The sequence below is a fragment of the Perca fluviatilis genome, chromosome 3, assembly GCF_010015445.1.
Source record: "Perca fluviatilis chromosome 3, GENO_Pfluv_1.0, whole genome shotgun sequence".
In the NCBI taxonomy this organism is placed as follows: domain Eukaryota; kingdom Metazoa; phylum Chordata; class Actinopteri; order Perciformes; family Percidae; genus Perca; species Perca fluviatilis.
In genome coordinates, this window is record NC_053114.1 from 21,412,224 (window position 1) to 21,433,586 (window position 21,363).

At 39.0% G+C, this 21,363-nt stretch overlaps 2 protein-coding genes and 1 long non-coding RNA gene across 3 annotated transcripts in view; 2 read left to right on the forward strand and 1 right to left on the reverse strand.

The window, feature by feature from the left end:
- LOC120556583 overlaps positions 1-986 on the forward strand; it is a 3,357-nt gene extending 2,371 nt beyond the window's left edge. Inside the window, exon 2 of the long non-coding RNA XR_005638869.1 lies at positions 1-986. This exon is cut by the window's left edge and continues 597 nt beyond it. This is a non-coding gene — a long non-coding RNA (uncharacterized LOC120556583).
- A 1,997-nt stretch (positions 987-2,983) lies between these two features.
- Positions 2,984-7,031, reverse strand: LOC120556407 (potassium-transporting ATPase subunit beta-like). The gene is made up of 7 exons (XM_039796002.1): positions 6,920-7,031; positions 5,548-5,676; positions 5,342-5,455; positions 5,047-5,252; positions 4,865-4,927; positions 4,305-4,397; positions 2,984-3,237 (listed from the first exon to the last, which is right to left on the reverse strand). The coding sequence occupies exons 1-7, from the start codon at positions 7,029-7,031 to the stop codon at positions 3,079-3,081; spliced, it is 876 nt and encodes a 291-aa protein (XP_039651936.1). The 3' UTR covers positions 2,984-3,078.
- A 1,855-nt stretch (positions 7,032-8,886) lies between these two features.
- grk1a (G protein-coupled receptor kinase 1 a) lies at positions 8,887-20,924 on the forward strand. The gene is made up of 7 exons (XM_039796068.1): positions 8,887-9,900; positions 10,948-11,075; positions 13,675-13,832; positions 15,453-15,536; positions 16,428-16,552; positions 18,245-18,446; positions 20,115-20,924. Exons 1-7 carry the CDS (start codon positions 8,908-8,910, stop codon positions 20,405-20,407), a joined length of 1,983 nt encoding a protein of 660 aa, XP_039652002.1. The 5' UTR covers positions 8,887-8,907; the 3' UTR covers positions 20,408-20,924.
- The last annotated feature ends 439 nt before the right edge of the window (positions 20,925-21,363 follow it).

The following is a 21,363-nucleotide window of genomic DNA, read 5'->3' on the forward strand; positions in this document are numbered from 1 at the left end:
TTTGACCATCTCACATTACTATTACTGACTTTTGGGATATCGCTTGTCTGGCTTACCCAATGACGTACAGTGCATCGCCGGATGTCAGGCCCCTTCCGCTATGTCCGCTATGATTATACAAGGGCACTGTTGCTGCATCCGGGGCTTAGGGCCGCCTAAGACGATTGTGATTGGTTTAAAGAAATACAAACAACCTAGAGGTGTAGCCAGACCATACTCAAGCACTGACACAGAGCTGTGGTGATAGGTCTGGCTATTCGAGGCTAGGCTATTGCGAATGTCCGATTCAAATCCTTACTGAAGTGCAAACCTTCTATCTGCTGTATTTAATAGATGACACTCATAGATTATTGTAATCATTGTACTACTGTGAATTAAGCTGTGAGGACACTCTTCAGTGTTACCTAAAAACTACAACAATTCCTTTTACAAAGTCTGTATTCATACACGTTAGTAAAAGGTAAGCAATGGAGATGAAAAAAAATAGTAGAGAGCATCTCACAAGAACAGAAAATGCTCGTCAGAAAAGGAAAACCTGCACTAGTTACCGTGGAATGTCAAATGTATGTGCCTGCTCAACACTGCTCCGCATTAAAAGCGAGGACCTTGGTGGCTTCTCCTGCTGTTAATGTCTTCATCTTTCATAATGTGCAATGTGTAAGTGTACTGTCACGTACATGTTATGCTTTATTTTATGTTTCACATTTTTCTGCAGTATGTCCACACACAGTGGTATTTTTTCTTAACTTTGTGTAGTTTACATACTTGTGTTGGTGGCCATGGCGCAAAGAGATGCTGTTTTTGTCAAATGTTCAAATTTTTAAATTGTTGAATTCATTCATTTATTTATTAAAAATAAGATGACTCAGATATATTTGCTTGATTTAGTCTGTATTTACTATGTTCTTAGAATGCAGTGCTTTCTCTGGAGAACATGAAATTGTATTGTCTAATAAATTGACCAATTGTTTATGAGTAAAACGCAATCCCAACGAACTAGTACCTCTAGTAATTGGACACATTTCTCACCAATTTCACCGCTTTTGATATTCTGGGCTTTTTATTTTCCTGATTGTATTCAACTTTTCTGAACTTGTATCTCTTATGTGATAGATGATTATGATATCCATCTCTCGTCACACATCTGATTTTATTACTTTGATTGAAGCCTTTTAACTGTGTCCAGTTAGTCAGTGGGCCAACTCATATCGAGGGTCACAGTCTTGATCAAGTCTGTGCATCGGGGTTGTCACCGAGCTCTCTGGAATTTCTAGACCTCCCTTCATTCAACCATAAACCTGTAATCTAACAAATCTCACCTTTACCTTCTTCTCCTGTCTCCAAAACTCTAATATTTTGGAAAAGTAAATGAGTCAATATAGCCTACGTGTAAATAATAAATAATGGCATATGTTATTTAGATTTAAGGGGAGACACCAAAGCTATAAAAAAATCTATATATATATTTCCACATAACCCTAATGTACAACTGTAGGACAGACCAGTGTACATTCAGAGGCATTATCAGACCTGAATGACAACAGGACTCTCAAAACTACCTGTTTTGTTCATGCAGGCCTAAATAAAAAAAGTTTGAGCAAATTTTCGTAAGCAATGTTTTACACAACCTTTGTTAAATGAAAGTATGTTAAAGAGAGACGTATATCTTTCTGCCGTGTGTGTGTGTGTGTGTGTGTGTGTGTGTGTGTGTGTGTGTGTGTGTGTGTTGTGTGTAAGCTGATAACCCACAAACTCTGCAGTCAGCAGATTTGTGAGAAACGTCTTCACCATCATCCTATTAGCGTTGGCAGACAGTAACCAGTTACAATTACTCTACGGACTGTACTTGAATAGATGTTTTGAGGAATATGGATTTTGCAACAACTTTATAACTGATAGTTTTGGTTTTGGTGATGTAAACTCAACAGTACATTTACCAAAGTACTGTACAAATTGAAGTTACTTGTACTTTACTTTCATTTCTTTTTATGCAACTTATATTGTTATCTCTGCCAGAGCAAACGTATCTCTTAAACATAATAATAATAATAATATAAGGAAAACATATATCTAAAAAGCTACAGTGCAACTACAATCTGCTTTTCTTAAATCAACCACAGTGAAATCACATATAGTTTACACTGCACTGTAGGGGAGATCGGGGATGGTTGTAGGAGAGGGATGTTTGTAACAGCACCACTTTCACCAAGAACAGATGACCTAGGAGTCATTTAATAAATGTCCTTTATGACCACTTTCTTCTAAGCATCTGACCGGCACGGGTTAGCGAGTTAGACTTTAGTAGGAATTGGTGTGCAAACACACAATCGAAACTCCAGTTGAAATTTGTCAGATCGACACATTAAGAAAATCATTTGTTCAAAAAATATCTGTAGAAAAAAATGTCAGAGTGGCTTACCAGTTAATTTCACATGCAAGCAAGATTTCTTATGGTTAAAGAAAATCACATGGCAGAGCTTCATTTAGTAACGTTAGTTAGTTACTAAAGTGTAGTGACTACTTCCATTCCCTCTCTTCAGCCTACTGTTTAAACATGCAGGAGAATGGTTGAATGAATGGTCTGAGTTGATGCTGTGTAACTATTTCTGTTGTGCTGAGGCAGCCGACATGCTGTGGGCACGCAACAGTTTGACGGTCGATACATAGATTTAAAGATTTTATTTTTTATGTCATGGTAAAATCTAAAAAATCATACAAAGAATGTCATGAATCACTCAGCAAAGCATGACATATTATGTTTATAAAAGCACCATGGTCAGTGTTAGTTTTGATAGTTTGTTTTTTCTTTTGAATAACCAATAGAGTTAAGTTGATTTTTTCATTTGTTGATTTAAACAATAAAGGTATTTCCATTTATTCTTTCATTTGTTCAAAAAAAAAAAAAAAAAAACAAAACATTCAACAACACACATTTACAAGGGGGCCTATACTGCTGAATACAAGTGGTTTAAAGGTTGTTAAATAGTAGTCACTATTCTGTACACAACACCTGCTCTATCTCTGATACTGACATGTTAGGTGTTGCATGATTACTGGGTATCTCTTCTCTTCTGCTTCTTATTTCAATGCTTTGAGGGAGAAGATGACTTTTCCCTCGTAGGGGTCATGGAAATTTTCGTAGCTGATCTTGTGGGAGACCACTCTGCACTGGATCTTGGCTTTCTTCTCTCCGACCAGGCTGAACCGAACGGCCACCAACGGGTTGACATAAGTAGGCTGAAGAAAAGGAGGAAGAAGGCAATGCAGACCGTTGGTTACCGGTTTTTGATTTTTTTTTTTCTCTTTAGGACATGTTAATAAAACTTAGAAAAATAGTTTGACATTTTGGGAAATACGCTTATTTACTTTCTTGCTGACAGTCAGATGACAAGATTGATGCCGCAAGCTACCGCTAGCAGTCGGTTAGCTTAACTTAGCATAAAGACTGCAAACAGGGAAACAGCGAGCTTGGCTCTGTGCAAAGGTAGCAAAATTCACCTACCAGCACCTTTAATTCTCACATTATATCTTCTTCTGTACAAAAGCTAAAGTTTGTGGTTTTATGGGGAGTCGAGTCATGCTTGCTCTCGGGGGAATTACTAGAATTGTTGGGACTTTATAAATTATAGAGTGTGGTCTAGACCTACTCTATCTGTAAAGTGTCTCGAGATGACTCTTGTTATGATTTGATACTACAAATAAAATTGAATTGAATTGAATTGAATCGTGTGCCAGGTCTTGTCATCACAACGAGGTTGCCAAGCAGGAAGTCATTGCACATTGTCATTCTGACCGTGACCTTTGGACAGAGCCAGGCTAGCTGTTTCCCCCTGTTTCCAGTCTTTGTGCTAAGCTAAGCTAAACACCTGCTACTTATCAATCGTTTCATCTAAGTCTCTGCAAGAAACTGCAAAGCTTATTTTTCAAAATGTCAAACTGTTGTTTTAAGTCTCGAATTAAATATTAATAACTTGAGGATTTTGGTGTGACACAAAGATTTTCAACGTGACTGAATTAACATCTGCTAGTTAAACTGGTAGTGAATCAAAACTCTCTTGAATTTTACACGTGGTGAAAATGACCTTTATTGACTACCTGTTTGTGGTAATGTTTTTTTAAGAGATATGCACCATATATTTTATGACACAAGGCTTCTTTACAACAGTTGAAAATGTACTTCATTTATTATCACAAACCACAAGTGACACACAAAGAGTGTGGGGCCAGTGCCTGGTTGGTGATCAAGCTTTACTTTTGATAGAGAACAGTTTCAACAACTTAAACAGATCTTGATTCTCGCTCACCTGTGCCAGTTTTCCGTAGTAAGGGAAGTAAGAGGGATCAATAATTCCCATGTCAGGGAAATATTCGATTTTGGCCACATTTTCTTGTCCGTCCTAAAAACACACACACACACACACACACACACACACTTTCAGCTTATTTAATGGGGCACTACAAATTTTACTCAAGAAGATCAGTTCACGTGTCACCAGTACTACTCACAAGGAGACTATGGAGACTACAAATGTAGCAGAAAATCTGTTACAAACTGGGGTTGTTGAGTTTTAAAGACATAGGTGTAGGTGTATACCAGGCAAGTAGGGTCTAATGAAAAGAATTGCATTATAGGAAATGTAGGATCCAGTGTTTTTGAAGCTTGGCCCAATACTGGGACTAAAAGTCAGCATATCTCGGCCTCTGCTGAATCAATATGATTATTCTTTCTTGAATTGTCTGTCAGGAAGCCCTCCAACTTTATAAAAGTGCTATACTAAATCACTGGAGTAACCCTGAAAATAATTTTGTAAAACTTCTTATTGTATGCTGTTAAAATAAGTTTATGCAGACAGTTGTTGCTCACCAGTACAGTGCAGTTGACATATGCGGGAAGATCAGTGTGATTAGTAGGCAAAAAGTTGATGATCTGCAGAGACAAAACAGAACATTAACCTTAACCTAGGGTTATTTAATTAGATTTGTTATGTACTGTAAGATCCAAGTTATCCAAAAGTGTTTAGCAGGATTTTTATGAATTAAACATACCCTGTTCATCTTAATGATGACACAAGGCCTGCTGCAGTTGTAGCCAAAGGTTGGGTCCTCAAGTCCTGAGCAGGCTCCCAGCATGCTTTGCGTGAAAGGGCATGACCACTTGGTGTGGTGAGGGGCAGAGAAGGTGTTCTGGATGAAGTACTTTCCCTTTGTGCAGTTATAGTTGTTACATTCAAGCTGCTTGGTGTCATTGTAGGCTGACGGAGAGAGGCAGAAAGAAAGATTTAGATGCACTGGTTTGTGTTTAATTTTAAGGTCCAACAGGGTCGAATGAGTAAATACTAACGCTTCAGGAACTCATTAAGGATGTTGGCCATCTTCTTCCCGCTGGCCTTATCAGATGTGTTGTAGAAGATTTCAACATTTTCCTCCCCGTAAGTGTCAGGCCACACCATCACCCCTTAGCAGAGAAGCAAACAGAGAACCGGTTAAGAGAGGCTTAATTTAGATTGCCATTGTCTTAACTCGTTGTTGTTGTTGTTATTGTGTTACCCGGAGATTTTAGCCGGTCTTGGTAGTCCGGGGCGTACGGATCCAAGGTGTACATGAGAGTCCAGATGGCCAGACAAAAGAGGGCCGTCATCACCACGTAGAAGGCCACATAATACAGACTGATGTACACTGTTAAGGAGAGAGGGTATTATTAACATTAACACACAGTCAGGTTTACATGTTTATGGCGGCCACTCCTCTTTTTGTCCTAATGCCCCTCTGATGTTGTAAAGTTTCTCATTTTAAAGCTTTTTCTGCTAGTTGTTCAGTATGTACAGTAAAACTAAATCGCTCCTGTACTGTATTTACAGTAAACACTAGATTAAATGTGAAAACACTCATGAAACAGAGGAGGGTTTTAAATGTGGTTACCAAAGTGTATGTCTACTTTCACAGCGGTCAAGGTGGTATGAGCTCAATTTAATCTGATTGTAAGATCAAACACGAGTGGGGGGGGGGGGGGCTCTGGCAAAAAAAGAAAAGCTTATCACGACAGCAGACTTATCTGTCTTTGTGCACATGCTGCAAACAAACACCTCGCTGGGGAGATATTTAAAGGACAGAAAAAGTCACACAGAACGGTACGCACATGTACATGATGTCTGTTTGTCTTTTACTGCAGCGCACACACACACATAACACCGAGTTGCATGTACTGTATGTGGTGCATCATTTACAACACAATGCTTACATGCTCTTAAGACATCACATGTACATGAGGGCATCTGAGTATTGTTTTAGAAATTGGATTTGGAAAGATCTAAATCTATACTATTTAACCAGCTTTATATATTTTTTTATTATATTATATTTTAACCCTATTAGCTGCTGCCCTATTTTATGTCTTAGATTCTAATTAGATTTTACTTATGTGACTTTTTTTTAAATACATATTTGTATGAGTGTTGTTGGAGGGAGCCTGTGATTTAAGAATCTCATTACCATAGATTGCTTCACTGTAATTGTTGTGCATATATGATAGTAACGAACATATGACTAATTAAACCAGAATAAAATATTTTTGACAAATGACAACTGACACTTGAAAGTCCTTGTGTTTAAAATGTTGTGAGGCAAAAAAAAACAAGTACTAATAAAGTATTTCTCAGTCATTGCTGGTGACATAGGTGAGTAAATGTTTGGGAGCACTGCTCACCAGCAATGCAAAATAATGTCTAAACAGACAAGTCGACCCTCACCAGCAGTGAAGCAGGATAATAGTGCTACAAACTTTAGCCTCATAAATGATACACCCTGTCTTGTATTAAATACAGAGCTACTGTGCTGTTATCAATAATGTTTTTGCCATCCATTATATATTTTCAATGTTTATTTAATGTTGTACAACAGAGGTTAATGACGTTATAACTACCCCATTTCTCTGGTGTTCTCCCCATTAACGTCCCATCGTCGGAGTTCCAGACAAAACGGCCAAAGTCTTCACATCGTTGCCCACAAGTCCTCTTCTCCTTCAAGGCGGCCATGATGAAGCTCTGTGGTGACCAGGACCCAAAGCCGACCTTTTCTTTCCTTCACTCAACTCTACCTTTTACTTCTCTTCTTCCCTCCCTCGCTTTCAGATTCCAACAGTAATATGTGTTTCTCTTCTCTCCTTCGTGTCCCTCCCCAAAGATTTTGAGGCACTTTCAGGTTTGTGCTAATGTCTTGTTTGTCCCTGTCTCATTCTCTTTTACAGTAATTTAAGCTAAAACTCACTCCCCGGATGTGACTCCAGTGTGATGTATGTGTTATCTCTTATTCCCTATTTATAAGGCCGAGATAAGGTGGGCATGCTGGTAGGGAGACTGAGGTGGGCCAACGTAGAAACAGGTGAACTTCCTTCTTAAACCACAATGTCCTTCACTCCTTGGAGAAACCTGAGGATCACCTTGAACAGCCAGGCAGCTAATGACAACTGTCAAGGTGACCGACTGCATATGATTTGCTCAGATTTAAATTATTGGCACACTGAAACATAAACCAAAGCCTGCGTCTGTTTGATTCTTCCTGCAAAAGAGCTTTTCCTAAACTTTTCCTAAAGTAACTACTTTTGGAAAAGGGAATATACTGTATACTGTAACAATGTCATCACAGATTAGATCAACAATAGTCATTAAAGTATAAAATTTCCAATCACAAAGTGTTTTGTCCGACCAAGAGTCAAAATCAAAAATATATATTTAATTCACAGTGATTACATTGTATAAAAGCAGCAAATATACAAGACTCTAAAATGGAGAAGCGCTCACTTCAGCATGAGTTTGGTCCCTTGTGCAATCGAAGCCCTGAACAATCTGCCTCGTTGACATTGTTGTGAGCTGGGATGGACGAATGCATACATAGAATTTGTGTACTGTATATATCTATACGTTTCTGTGTATACTGGCTGTGAAAACAAATCTCCCTCTGGGACAATAAATCTAAATCTGATATTTCTAGGGATGGCAATGTCGGTCAGTGGTTTGGTGCACCACTGTGGTCCAGACTGAAATATCTCAACAATGGAATGCTATGAAACTTTCTACTAACATTCATGACCCCCAAAGCATTAATTGTTTTGGTGTGTGTGTGTGTGTGTGTGTGTGTGGGGGAGGAGGGGGGGGGGGGTGAAATAAATATTTGGTGTCATCATCAGGCCAATATTCCAATCCCTAATTTGGTTTATGACAAAATACCTGCAAAACAAATGGCATTCCCATCAGCTTCAGCTGAAGTTTTGTGTTTACTGCTAATTAGCAAATGTTAACACGCTAACATACTAAACTAAGATAGTGAACAAGGTAGACAATATGCCTGCTAAACATTGGCATGTTCACCATCTTACTTTGGTGTGTTATGCCAACATTTACTATTTAACACTTCACACAAAGTACAGCTGAGGCTGATGGGAATATCTTTAGTTTTGCAGGTATACGGCTAAAAACTAAAGAGTATTATCAGAGGAATCACTGCATGTTTTGAGACAGAATAGGTGTTTCTTTGTGTTGTATGGTTATAGAGAGAGATAAGATTTAAAATAGGCAAAGTATGAACACCAAAGGAATACAAAAGCAGCACTCTGCATGATGTTAACTATTGTGAATTTCTCTTATTTCTCTCCTTAACTCTCTCTCTCTCTCTTAGCATATGCATACCACATTCATCCCTCCTCTTTCTCTCTTGCTTGGTTTTCTTCTCCTCCATCTTGTATCCTTAGTATTTGCCTTCACTCTTTGTTCCTTTCTCTTCTTATACAGTACAACGTGCACATGGGTTAGCACAGGATAAAGCATTACAGTGTTACAGAGTGGATAAATCCCTTTGGGGAAAGGTGATGAGTCAGGTAGATCTGCATGTGTGTGAAAGGGACTCTCAGTTTTAATGATTGAGGGAAACACTGAGCACTCTGTGGCTGTCCGCAGACAGTCAGATGTACAGTATTCTCTGCTTCTGAAGAGGAAATCCTCATCTCATTTCTATCGGGAAATTAGTCATATATCATCTGCTTCTCTGCCACTTTTCACTTCTTTTAGCTGTCTGGTCATTTCTGCGCTCATTTCCAAACTTTCACCATCACTTCTGTTTCCTTGTAACTCCTTTTTCTCTGTAGCTGTTTGCTGTATCTCACTCATTTCTCTGGCCCTCCTCCTCACTTTTTTCGACTGGGTCACCATGGATATTGGTGGCCTGACAACAGTGGTGGCCAACTCTGCCTACATCTCGGCCCGCGGGAGCTTTGATGGCGCTGCCAACTCTGCATCCAGCAGAGACAAGAAGTACCACTCCCGCCTGAAGCTGCCTCACATCACAGTGTGTGAAGGCCTGCGGGAGACTTTAGATTTGGGCTTCCAGTCCGTCTGTGTGGAGCAGCCCATCGGCAAACGTCTCTTCCAGGAATTCCTAGAATCCAACAAAGACTATCAAGGCCCCTGCCGCTTGTGGAAAGATATTGAGGAATACAACATGGCTGAGGATGAAGATCGAGTCAAGAAAGCGAGCAAGATTTTGTCCCGGTACATGGAGCCTGGTGCCAAGTATTTCTGCCCCTTCCTGCCAGAAAACGGCATCACAAAGGTCAAAGAGAAACACCGAGAAGCCGGGGATGATCTTCTCAGTGAGACCATGCACAGCGTGATGGACTTTCTCAAGGAAGTGCCCTACACTTTGTTCCTGGATGGTATGTATCTGAAAAGGTTTCTGCAGTGGAAGTGGTTGGAGATGCAGCCCATAGGAGAGGATTGGTTCTTGGATTTTCGCATATTGGGGAAAGGGGGTTTTGGGGAAGTGTCTGCCTGTCAGATGAAGGCCACGGGGAAATTGTACGCTTGCAAAAAGCTCAACAAGAAGAGGCTGAAGAAGAGAAAAGGCTATGGGGTAAGAAGACAAGTCATTTCTCATCAGACAAAGAGTGGAAATCCTGTAGATGTAGCTGCACAAGACTAATATTCAGGGCTGTCACTCGTGAAAACACGAGTTGTGGTCTAGTTTGTTGTTCTCCAGCGTTTTATGTACAGTGACCCCAAGCAACAGTTACTAGATGGAGCCTTGCAGATGATGAGAGGCACCTTTGGCTTACATGATGAGTGCCCTCAGCATTAGAGCATGTTGATCTCCTTATGAAGAGACAATCCTGCCATGTTTATAATTGGGGCAGCTCTGGAGCGGATTCCCTTATCTTCTGCTCAATCCCCCAAAAAACAGAAAGGTGGCTATAAATTCAGCTCAGAATTTGCTAAAATTATCCAGTTTTCATTACATCACATAACATGTTATTATTAGTTTACAATTCCTTGACAGATTAAACAAAATTTTTAAAATGTAACTCTCTGTACAGTATTTTATTTACGCTGATATTGTTACACCACGGTGCTCAACGTCGTCAATACAATATGGTCAAAGTAATGCTACATAGCTCGGTTATTTAGGTACAATAGCAACATGTTTTTAATATATACATGTTTTAAAAAATATATTTTGTATAAATTATGATGAAACTTGACTAAACTGCTGCATTCAAATGCAATATTTAATTATATTTTTGGGAAATTACTTCTTTGGCTGGATGTTGCAATGCTGTCGTGCAGCAAATACTCAAGTGTGTGATGTCAGAGCTTCCCACTATCATATGGCACCTTCTCATGACAGTGCGCTGAAACTACACCACATCATTTGCCTCACCTGTTTTAATGCACAGGCTAAAGCCTGACAATGTTGTCCTAAGACTCTTTAATAGCAAGGAAATGAAAAGAGTTACTAGGAAAACGTACTGCCATGTAGAACTGCACATGCTGAAGCAAGCTGAACCACTTAGACTTGCTTAACCTTGTTTCTTCTTTTCTCTCTAAGTAGCTACTACAGATACATTTTGTGCAGACAAGACGTGACAACAGTTTATATCTGCTGTCCCTTCCTGTCCTTTAGGGGGCGATGGTGGAGAAGAAGATCCTGGCTCGAGTTCACAGCAGGTTCATCGTCTCGTTGGCGTACGCCTTCCAGTCAAAAGCAGAGTTGTGTCTGATCATGACCATCATGAACGGAGGAGACCTGAGGTTACATCTCATTCACGCTCACTCACGGCCATTCTGACCACAACATCTCAATATTTCCGTCCCTACTTTTATGCTCTGCCAAAGGGAGCTCCTAATGGCATTTGCAAGTTTCTACCGCGCCCGAGGAAACCGACCAATCAGAGGCGAGAAGCCTCTAATATAGTATCATGCTGTGTTCCAGGCAACCCGCAACGCGTGTTTTCACAACCTTCTACCCGTGAAAGTGCCCTGTAACGGCAGTCAAACCTCTCTTAATACATCCATGAATCAAACCCGTAACTTCCTACTTATGAACTCGTACCAGATCGTTGTACTCCCAGTTACAGTTTTGACGTCACACACACATAAACAACAATGTCGACCCCTGTTGATGCTGTACAGACACTGGTGATTAACAGCGAGAAATATACATAAATATACATAAATAGGCAATGTAAAGTAATTCCGCACATTGTAATCAAAACAATACACATACGATATACAGGTTATGTTTATTAAATGAAGCCCAAAATATGTTGCAGACTAGAAATCGCTAGTATCAGCTAGTACTAGATAACGTCAACGGTAGGTAGCCGCAAGCTAACGCTAATACTAGCTAGAAGGGTTTGTCGTGACTTTGCCTGGAACGCTACCAATTTATGAGTCGTGACTTGAAGTCTTACAGGCTAAAATTTGTGTCTGGAACGCAGCATCAATTGCTGCTCGTGAACTGCAATCAAACAGTCAAACTAGGCAGCGCTGATCAAATATAAATCAAGATTCTGTTACTGCAATGCCTATTTCTCACCTTAAACATTTTAAGAAAATATTTTAGTGTACTGTTAAATGAGAAAGTTTGTGATCCGGCTAACATGTTGAAAAAAAAGTCAAGTCAAAACCAAGCTCCGCCCACCAGCCGAGCCTGCTGGAGCAAACGTTAACCAAACAGTTACCAACTGCAACTTTAAAAAGGATTATGCATTGAAATTTAAATCTGATATTTATTTGGCTTTAGTTTGATGCAATGTAGTGTAACAAATGGTGTCAATGATTCACAGTACCAGTTACCTAATGTTTCTCCATAATCTCTTTTTTACAGATTGTTTTAATGTCATGTTATATATATATACAGTACAGGCCAAAATTTTTGACACACCTTCTCACTCAATGCGTTTCCTTTATTTTCATGACTATTTACATTGTAGATTCTCACTGAAGGCATCAAAGCTATGAATGAACACATATGGAATTATGTACTTAACAAAAAAGTGTGAAATAACTGAAAACATGTCTTATATTTTAGATTCCTCAAAGTAGCCACCCTTTGCTTTTTTGATAGCGCTGCAAACCCTTGGTGTTCTCTCAATGAGCTTCATGAGGTAGTCACCTGAAATGGTTTTCACTTCACAGGTGTGCCTTGTCTGGGTTAATTAATGGAATTTGTTCCCTTATTAATTAAACTGAAGTTTACATCAGTTGTGTTGTGCAGAAGTCAGGTTGATACACAGCCGACAGCCCTATTGGGGTTCTAACTGTTAGAATTCATATTATGGCAAGAACCAATCAGCTAAGTAAAGAGAAACGAGTGGCCATCATTACTTTAAGGTCAGTCAGTCCGGAAAATTGAGAAAACTTTGAATGTGTCCCCAAGTGCAGTCGCAAAAACCATCAAGCGCTACAACGAAACTGGCTCACATGAGGACCGCCCCAGGAAAGAAAGACCAAGAGTCACCTCTGCTGCTGAGGATAAGTTCATCCGAGTCACCAGCCTCAGAAATCGCAAGTTAACAGCAGCCAGATTAGAGACCAGATGAATGCCACACAGAGTTCTAGCAGCAGACACATCTCTAGAACAACTGTTAAGAGGAGACTGCGCGAATCAGGCCTTCATGGTCAAGTAGCTGCTAGGAAACCACTGCTAAGGAGAGGCAACAAGCAGAAGAGATTTGTTTGGGCCAAGAAACACAAGGAAAGGACAATAGACCAGTGGAAATCTGTGCTTTGGTCTGATGAGTCCAAATTTGAGATCTTTGGTTCCAACCGCCATTTGTCTTTGTGCGACGCAGAAAAGGTGAACGGATGGATTCTACATGCCTGGTTCCCACCGTGAAGCATGGAGGAGGAGGTGTGATGGTGTGGGGGTGCTTTGCTGGTGACACTGTTGGGGATTTATTCAAAATTGAAGGCATACTGAACCAGCATGGCTACCACAGCATCCTGCAGCGACATGCCATCCCATCCGGTTTGTGTTTAGTTGGACCATCTTTATTTTTCAACAGGACAATGACCCCAACACACCTCCAGGCTGTGTAAGGGCTATTTGACCAAGAAGGAGAGTGATGGAGTGCTGCGCCAGATGACCTGGCCTCAGTGAGAATCTACAATGTAAATAGTCATGAAAATAAAGGAAACTCATTGAATGAGAAGGTGTGTCCAAACTTTTGGCCAGTACTGTGTGTGTGTGTATATATGTATATATATATATATATATATATATATATATATATATATATATATATATATATATATATATATATATATATAATATATATATATATATATATATATATATATATATATATATAATCATATTAGAATGACCGTCTCTCTCTTGTGTTAGGTATCACATTTATAATGTGGATGAGAACAACCCGGGGTTGGATGAGCCGAGGGCCTGCTACTACGCTGCTCAGATCATCCAGGGCCTGGAGCACCTCCACCAGAAGAGGATCATCTACAGAGACCTCAAACCAGAGAACGTGCTGCTGGATAATCAAGGTCAGACATGTACAAAAAAGAAAGATGTAGTCTCTTCTGTTCATAGGCAGAGTTTGACATTCAAGCCAGGGGGGGCAACAAAAAAAAAAACTCATTGTAGCAGCTGAGACCTGGGAACACAGCACGAGCACATATGGACAAAACAAACATGCTAAATAAACATATGTTTATTTTTTAAAGTATATTTGAAATTACATTGTAACAATTTAACAATTCGCCCTTATGAAAGCACAACAGACAGACAGTGGCGGAATTCCCCGACACTTAAATTCAACTAAAATGTAACAGTGAACAATCAGTGTTGGACCTAAAGTGTGTTGAGATGCCTCTCCAAACGCAGAAACCAAGTGCAATCACACCATAAAACGTTAAGACACGTTAAGAAAAAAGATCAGTATTTTGCCGTAATCCAATGACATGAAAAAAAGTAATCCACAGCGATCAGTAGATCCACAAACAGAGTCACGGTGTATCCAGCAAGGCCTATACTAGGCACGTCACATTCACCAGTCAGCTCCAAACAGGTGAAAGAGGTGAACTTCGCCGTTTAAACAAAGTGGAATAAAACGTATAAAAGTCCAAATCTACACAAAACGTGCAAGCAATTAGTAAGCTGACAGCAAATGTATATACATGACATTAAGGTAACCTTTATTGCAACATGGGCACGGTAAGATGTCCAGACTAGTGCAACAGTAATTATCGTTTTTTGCGTCCTGCATATGCGTCAACAATGGTCTCAGGTGAGAGCCAGAGCCCTGAAAAAAATATAGTTTTTACTAAAGCAGTATATGAAATCAGATGTATTACCTTTAAATCACCATTTAGTTGTTTTGTGTTATTTAAAGTATTTATAAAATATCTGGTTATGCCATTTAAGACACCATATTGGTTCAACAGTGAGTGAGGGGTACCGTCCCACTAGTATATTTAATTAAAATAATGGTTTGAGATTTTAGGAAATTTGCTTATTCGTTTTCTTGCCGAAAGTTATACGAGAAGAGTGTTATCCTTCTTCTCATCTGACTATAACTTGATCCTTTCTGTGTGATAATACTGCACTTTGGTATAATAGTAAAATGTCACTGATGATGTTGCACCTTATTATTAATAGCCCACTGGTGCTACTATTGTGCACCAGTGCTAGCTATTTGGTGTTGTGTATTGTTGTGCAGGGAGAATTTCCTAAAGGATCAATAAATGTCTATCTATGTAACTCTGCAATAAAACAAATAAGCGCATTCCCCAAAATGTCTACTAACTATTCCTTTAAAAACAATTAAACCCCCAACCACTTGTAAAAACTACAACATATATACTAATTTGTGCCTAATTAAAGCCCCTCATCTTGACTTTAACAATTTGTCCCTTTCTCCAAAACACACACACACGCACACACACACACACACACACACACACACACACACACACACACACACACACACACACACACACACAAGTACACAGTACACACTGAGTCTTACGTCTAACACAAGGACGTCTTTCAGTTATCATGCCACTACAGGTTAACGAGTCAGAGACGTAGTACTGTAGGTCAACATTGGTATCTGTGACGTGCACAGCTCTTGACATTACCCAGGTGTGTGTTTGTTCACACAGGTAACGTCCGTATCTCTGACCTTGGTCTGGCTGTGGAGCTGGCTGATGATCAGTTCAAAATCAAGGGTTACGCCGGGACTCCAGGTACAGTCGAAATAAATACACACCAAACTGAGTTTAACTTGGTTGTAGCTTCTCGTACAGCAGGATCTAGAAACGCGAGCCACACATGCAGAGCTCACAGCTCTACTTTCTCTCTCTGTAATTATTTTATATGACATTTACCTTTACTGTACAGCTGCCATTACCCAACCAGTGTTACCTGAATGACACAAACAGCCACAAGTTTAATCTATTTTCTTAATTTTATTTTATTTTTTACAAAATGAATGAAAATATATTGAAATAACAGATCTGTGAGATCTGTGAAACAAGTTAGACCATAATGGAGGGAGATAACATTTATAAAATAAAATGAAAATAAAAAGTTAAATGAATGAATATAATAATATAATGTGATTTTAAAAAAAACTCAAAATATTGTACAAAGTTTGGTTGGTGGCTTGTAAAAGGTTTCTCAGTTGCATAATGTTCTGCTTGGAGGAATTTAGACAGTATTTCTATACTTGTATTACTAGTAGTATTATGTATTATAGTTTAGTATTCTCATATATAGTTTATAATTTGTAAAAAAGTCACTGCACCTGTGAATGAATACATAGGACTAAGAGCAAGTACAACAACTACTAACTTGTGCTAAAGTAAAAAAAAACAAGTAACAGGTACTGTGCTCGGTTTAACGTAGATTTTAGTAGCAGCTGTATTGTTAATGAAGTGAAATCTGATAACTTGACTCTTTGATCTTAGGATTTTAGTTTTAGGAGATACAGTATTTGTCCAGGTTTACTTATTTAAGTTTTTTTTTTTTAAGCATATTTTAGATCTATTTAGAAGTTAAATTGGAAATTGATCCTTCTCGCCTCATTCTAATGTACTGAAACTAAAAGGTTGTGACCTCTTTTTCTCTCACCTCAGGTTTCATGGCTCCAGAGCTGCTGAAAGGAGAAGAGTATGACTGCTCCGTAGATTACTTTACTCTGGGGGTCACTCTGTATGAGTTCATGGCCGCCAAGGGACCCTTCAGGACACGAGGAGAGAAGGTAAATATACTGTATGACCTGTTTTTCCCATTCCCAATCCACGTTTGGAGCTGTTTTTATTTATTTATTGGTTGTGTGCTCGAAAGATGTTTTGTAAATTCGTTTGGCTCTCTGCCTCTTTCCTCACAGTCTTCTTAGCTCTTACATCTTTCTGTGGCGATGTGTAAAGCTTTTACTTTACTGTGTGATAATACAGTAACAGTCTTTTTAAGCTGTGATGTCTCAACTTTGCCCACTTGTGGCCTGTTGCAGATTCAGCTCTGAAATATGAAGCCCTCATTTTCTTTTCTTTTTTAAAGATTATTTTTTGGGGCATTTTAGGCCTTTAATTCGACAGGACAGATGATGACATGAAAGGGGAGAGAGAAGGGGAATGACACAGCCTGACAAGCCAGACCCACATCAAGATGTTGGGTCTGGGAACTCACCATTGGCAGGGCTCAATCCGAGGGGCGGGATAAACGGTTGTCTTTCAAATTCCCTCTGAAGTCATAGCCAACCAGAGCAATGCTAGTTGATGGATTAAACTTTTGCCGTATCCGGTCGGCAAAACTCTGAACACATCTTACTTTTTTAAGAATGACTTCAGTGCTTAACTCCAAGTCTTCCAGAGTCGCGGCCAAGGCCGATATAAAAGACCGCTATTCTTCTTTGTTTTCAAGTAGCAGGGAATTCATGCGGAACCGCCGCAACTCTGCCGTCCTTATGTTAATAAAGCTTGCCCACCAGCTCTATACACAATGTGATTGGCCTGACCAGAATTTGTTTTTTCTAGCTCGCAAGCCAGTGGAGAGTTGCTAGACTGACCCTGGCTGCAAATTACATTTGCTGCCACTAGGGTGCGTCTAGATTTCTAGACTAGGAATGACATGCAGCAAAGGGCTGCAGGTCGGAGTTGAACCTGTGACCGCTGCGTCGAGGAGTAAACCTATATATATGTGCGCCTGCTCTACCAACTGAGGTAACCCGGCCATGTATGAAGACCCTCATTTAACCAGTGGTGGAAGAAGTACTCATATTTGTCATATAAAGTAGTAAACATGCATTACATGTTCGGTCCATATGTGTTTGTGTTATGTGGTGAATGTGAAAATGAACTGCTACCTCCTTTGTCAGCTCTAGCCACTGAAAAGAAATAAGCAGAGAAATCAGGCCAATTACAAAAGCTGGTCAGTCTGACGTGGTGTTACCTGAGCTCATTCCTGTTCATTAGCTTGCCCAGTTGCGCTGGGTAAAGGATGCTGATAGCCAGACTCTCATTGGCTAGCTGTTAGCCAATCAGAGTCAAGCACCTTAGCTTGTTGAATATTAATGAGAACTGGCACAAATCGAGCTGAGTCTTCCTGTAGGCTTTCTATACCACGCTAGAATGGCTTGAAACAATGTAACCAAGGCATTTTTTCCACAAAAAATGTTACAGAGTCCACGGTAGAACTTTAGACATTACCACAAAGTAATGAAACACGTGTGGCAGGGTACCTTTAAGCATGTATGTGCATTAATGTTGTAATATTTACTTTATAGGGGATTTAAATTTTTTAGATAATATTTGGATGATGTGCATGAATACTCTGAATTTAAATGCAGGTAAATAATAAATAAGACGTGCAGGTAAATGCCTGATGGTTATTCTCTTTAAAGCTTTCCTTTCTGGTACAAATCTTTCTCTCCTGTACTTTGTGTTGTTCCGAGGTGGAGAATAAGGTGTTGAAGAAGCGCATTCTGAATGATCCAGTAACATATCCAGAGAAGTTCAGCGAGAACGCCCGGTCCATCTGTGAGGGTTTGCTGTTCAAAGAGTTCGACAAGAGGCTCGGCTTCAAAAACGGATCGTGTGACGAGATCAGGGCGCACGCCTTCTTCAGCGAGATCAACTGGAGGAAACTCAATGCAGGTCTCTTTCATATCTTTAAAGTTTCCCAATCATTACCAGTCACTGTTTTGTCGGTTTGCATCCAGTTGCACTAATGCACATACCTGCTCCTGTAGTCTTCACAGCTTAAATGATTAACTTGTTTTTGATATTATTCCATTATTTTGCACTGCTACAGTACATTTGAGGTACTTTTACTTTACTTTAGTATTTCGATTTTATGCGACTTTATACTTCTATATTATATATTCGCTATATTTCTATATTATATATCTACATCTATATACATAGTTTAATATATTCTCAATATTGTACTTTTTTACTATTTATTTGATAGCTTAAGTTACTTTTCAGATGAAAGTTTTTGCATCCCCTTCCTGTCCAGTGACAACCATGTATCTGCCGATTTGGTGTTGAATATTTCTTTTTTCTTTCTTTCTTTTTAAAAAAAGAATCTGTTTATTGTTGGAAATTACACAGGAAATACATAGAATAAAATGGATATCATTTTTTCTAACCTTTTTCTTTAAACATCCATCATAAACATCCTTCATCAAAATGCCTTGAACTAGCATTACAGGTGTTGAATGTTTCTGATTAACTGAAGGATTAAGTTTTCCTTTATGGGTTGAGAAAATTATTAAAACACCCTCTCGGATCAGCTGGAAAATGCATTGTCCCAAAGCTGAAAACTCATGGAAGGTTGACTTACGGTTGACAAGATACGTGGTTCTCACAGGACAGCGATGCTACAAACATATGATGATCTTATAAAATATGATGCATTGCTGCAGATTAAACTACCCAACAGTATATAACGGAGTTAAAATTTGCACAACCTCAAACATCTACAGCATTAAAATGCAACCTGCACATTAAGAATGCAGCAGTGATATGTAATCCAAAAACATATATAATATAAAACGCTGACACTGAGGGAACATTTAACTGCACAATGAGATCTTTAACTTTTGATACTTTTGCTGACAATACATGCTTTTACCAAAATGCTGAACTTTTTCACAAAAAGAGTATTTTTACAGCGTGGTATTAGCACTTTTTACTAAAGTAAATTATTTGAATACTTCTTCCACCATTGGCTCTCTTTGATTCACAACTATGTGCTAAAATAATCCAAAACCACTTCAAAAGTTACTGTAGGAGTCTCTTTATTCAACCAATGTGCATCCAGGAGAGATGCAAAAAGGTTTTAGCAAAAGAAAAGTTCTATAGTTATCTAATAAAAGATAGCTTTGTAGTTATTAACTTTATTTAGTTGTTAAAGGCCCTGAAAACATTTGAGCAGTGATGAGCAGTGAGGTCCTATATGAACACAACATTTCTTGATATAGTTTGAACAGCTCTGAGTTTTTCACAATATTTGTTTTATTTTGGGGGGGGGAGATGAACCCAGCTGAAAAAAAATGTGATGTCACATATTTCTGTGCACCAATCAGGACTTAGCAACAATTTAGTTGTGGGGGCAGTTGAGACATTGCCAGGATTCCTACTGTCAATCAAACTGATCAAAACAAAGTCTCTCGGAAGAGACAAAATGTCTTCGAAGCACCTTTAACCGAGTCCAGTTGCCTTTGAGTTGAACCCTTCCTTGGATAACTGTGACCTGGATGACTAAGAACCTTCACAGACATTTAGCCAAATGTCCATTAAACACTTGTGTTTCCTCAGGGATCCTCAGACCTCCTTTCGTGCCGGACTCAAAGACAGTTTATGCCAAGAACATTGACGATGTCGGGGCCTTCTCCACGGCTAAAGGCGTGCAGCTTGAAGACAAGGACAATGATTTTTTTGATGAGTTCGCCTCGGGGAACATCTCCATCCCCTGGCAGGAAGAGATGATCGAGATGGGGATCTACGGCGAGCTCACAGTCTGGGGAGCTGACGGCGCTTTGCCCAACGACCTGCGGCGTGAATCCATCCTGGAGCAGCCACACAAGTCTTCCACATGCTCAGTGTCGTAAGAGGCTACAGTGAATGAACAGTTCATTTCTTACTTCAGACATCAATACATTTTAGTGATGAGGCTCAGTTTGGAGGTGAATGAATGTCTCTAATTTTAGTTTCTAATAGATAATTAGATACTTACAGTACTACCTGCACTTTTTTGGCCATTATTTTGGTTTTTACTTTTAACCCTTTTCTGTAAAATTGTGTTGTTTTTATGTAACTTTTTTTTTTCTTTATTGCTGCACACTTTAAACTTATTATCTAATTGTCTGTTTCTAACATTGTTGGATTTTTTGAAGTAGGAATGATCATTATATATATATATATATATATGTATGTGTGTGTGTGTGTGTGTGTATATATATGTATATATATGTATGTGTATATATATGTGTATGTATGTGTGTGCGTGCGTGACTGAACTGCAAGTTAAAAAGCATGTCTTTTTGCAGCTTCAGACGTGTAAATTGACTTGTATCCATTACTGCAGAGATGTGTTATCAAATTTAAATAAATATTTTTACTTTAAAATCTGCATGTTTTGTGTGTGACGGACACATTCCAGCCAAGCTTGATTCTATAGGGGAGCAACATGTTAAAGAGTCAAACCGTCTTTTTTGTCTATGTGGCAGTATACACACACACACACACACACACACACACACACACACACACACACACACACACACACACACACACACACACACACACACACACACACACACAGGTCTTTACTTTTAGTTCAGTGTGTTGAAACTATTTAATAACTATAGTTATAGCTAATGGATCATTGAACAATAATTTAAGAACTGTAGGCCTATATGTAGCTAGCCTTTGATAGGGTATAAAAAAGCTTTGCCATATATATATATATATATATATATATATAGGCCTATATATATATTTAAAAAGCTGTTCACAATGAATTGTATTTAGGGCTGAAAATAATGGTTCCTTTCTTTACTGATTA